At 50.6% G+C, this 1,621-nt stretch overlaps 1 protein-coding gene across 1 annotated transcript; it reads right to left on the bottom strand.

Moving 5' to 3' along the window:
* Nucleotides 1-215: 215 nt before the first annotated feature.
* Nucleotides 216-957, bottom strand: LOC124670362. The gene has a single exon (XM_047206873.1). It carries the CDS (start codon nt 955-957, stop codon nt 358-360), a length of 600 nt encoding a protein of 199 aa, XP_047062829.1. The 3' UTR covers nt 216-357.
* Nucleotides 958-1,621: the final 664 nt, after the last annotated feature.

Raw genomic sequence — 1,621 nt, 5'->3', positions numbered from 1 at the left:
GGATGCGATGATCATTGTGAAAGTCAGATGCACCATGCATGGCATGCACGGTGACGTTTATTAGTCAGCCCATGCAACATGTTTAGCTTTGTGGGGATCTCCAGGCAACTAATTTCTTCTAATGCACTCCTTCTACAAGAGAAACAGAAAAAAATGATACTCCCATAGGTTAAAGAAAACAATGTACTACTCCGTAGTACTTACACTTCTTCTACCGTCCGTAATAAAATTAATTGATCAGGATATGCACATTACGTGCTGTAAAATTGATTAATCCCAGGATAATTAAGAAAGAATGAACTAGTAGATGCAACAACCAGCTACTACGAACATGTGTAGGCAGGTGAGCTGTCACGGTCACGGCATGTAGTTGGTGAGAGCGTAGGCGACGGTGCTCCCGTAGAAGACCAGGCCGGTGACGGCGAGCACGCAGAGCGCGAACGTGGCGCCGACGGTGATCGGGATGTTGCACGAGAGGATCCCGAACTTGAGCTGGATGGCGTCGATCATGGAGAGCAGCAGGAAGAAGGTGCCCATGATGGAGCAGACGGCGGCGAGCAGCATCATGGGGCGCGCGTACCGCAGCACGGCGCGGCGCCGCTCCCGGGGCCCAGCGGCGCGCCACGCCGGCATCTCCTCGCAGTCGTCGGTCATGACCGGCTTCTGCTCGCCGTCGCCGTAGAAGTCGTCGCCGGCGGCCAGCAGCGTGACTAAGAGCTTCATCCCCTGCGCCACCAAGCTGGACAGGAGGTAGAAGCCGAAGGAGAGGATCTCGAAGAGGAAGAAGTTGCGGGCGATGTCGTCGCCGGCGACGCAGTTGGCTGGCACGGTGGAGGAGGCCGTGATGGTGCCGGTGATGCCGATGAAGACGGCCACCGTGAGGAAGGTGTTGGCGGAGACGATCCCCTCCAGCGCCTTCACGTGCACGTCCGGGTTCCGCCGCCGCACCGTCGGCATCACCGGTCGCCTCTAACTGCGTAGCTTTGGTCGATGGGTAGAAGATGAGATCATGAGCGTAGCTAGAGCGGTGAGACTTGAGAGTGGGAATGAGTGAGTGGGAGACTCAGTGAGCTCGACAAGTCACAAGTCTCTTCAATACCTGGTGGTTTATCTAGGACCACTTATTTCAGTTGCAAATTGCAATTGGTAGCTCTGCCCTTTGAGAGGGAGCATCTTGCTTAGACTACTTAGAGCAATTCCAATAGTGTAACCAGCTGCTGGCTATAAACCAAGTGCCATGGCATCTATAGTCAACTTAGAGTTAACATATACAATAGTGAGCTATAAAAATTTAGTATTTTATCAATGTATGGCCCACCTTTCACTCTCACAAAGTGTCTAGGAAGACGCGCTGTAGTCTGGCTTCTTGCATAAGAGCCCACTCTCCTTCTCTCTCCTCCTCTCTCTCCTCCAACTAAGCAATAATATACTATTTTAATCCTTATAGTCAGCTGACTAGGACTTATTGTACTTGCTCTTATAGTGGGAGTAACATAGGTAGTAACATCACACATCTCAAAGCATTTTGGTGACATGACATACTAATAAATGAAGAAAAAGAGTGAGATGGTAACTAGCTATGTTACCATAACATCACACATCTCAAGGCAATATGAGTCTA

The sequence above is a fragment of the Lolium rigidum genome, chromosome 7 (assembly GCF_022539505.1).
Source record: "Lolium rigidum isolate FL_2022 chromosome 7, APGP_CSIRO_Lrig_0.1, whole genome shotgun sequence".
Classification (NCBI taxonomy): Eukaryota; Viridiplantae; Streptophyta; class Magnoliopsida; order Poales; family Poaceae; genus Lolium; species Lolium rigidum.
Note: the sequence above shows the minus strand (reverse complement) of the source record. Positions and strands in the feature narration are given on the sequence as shown.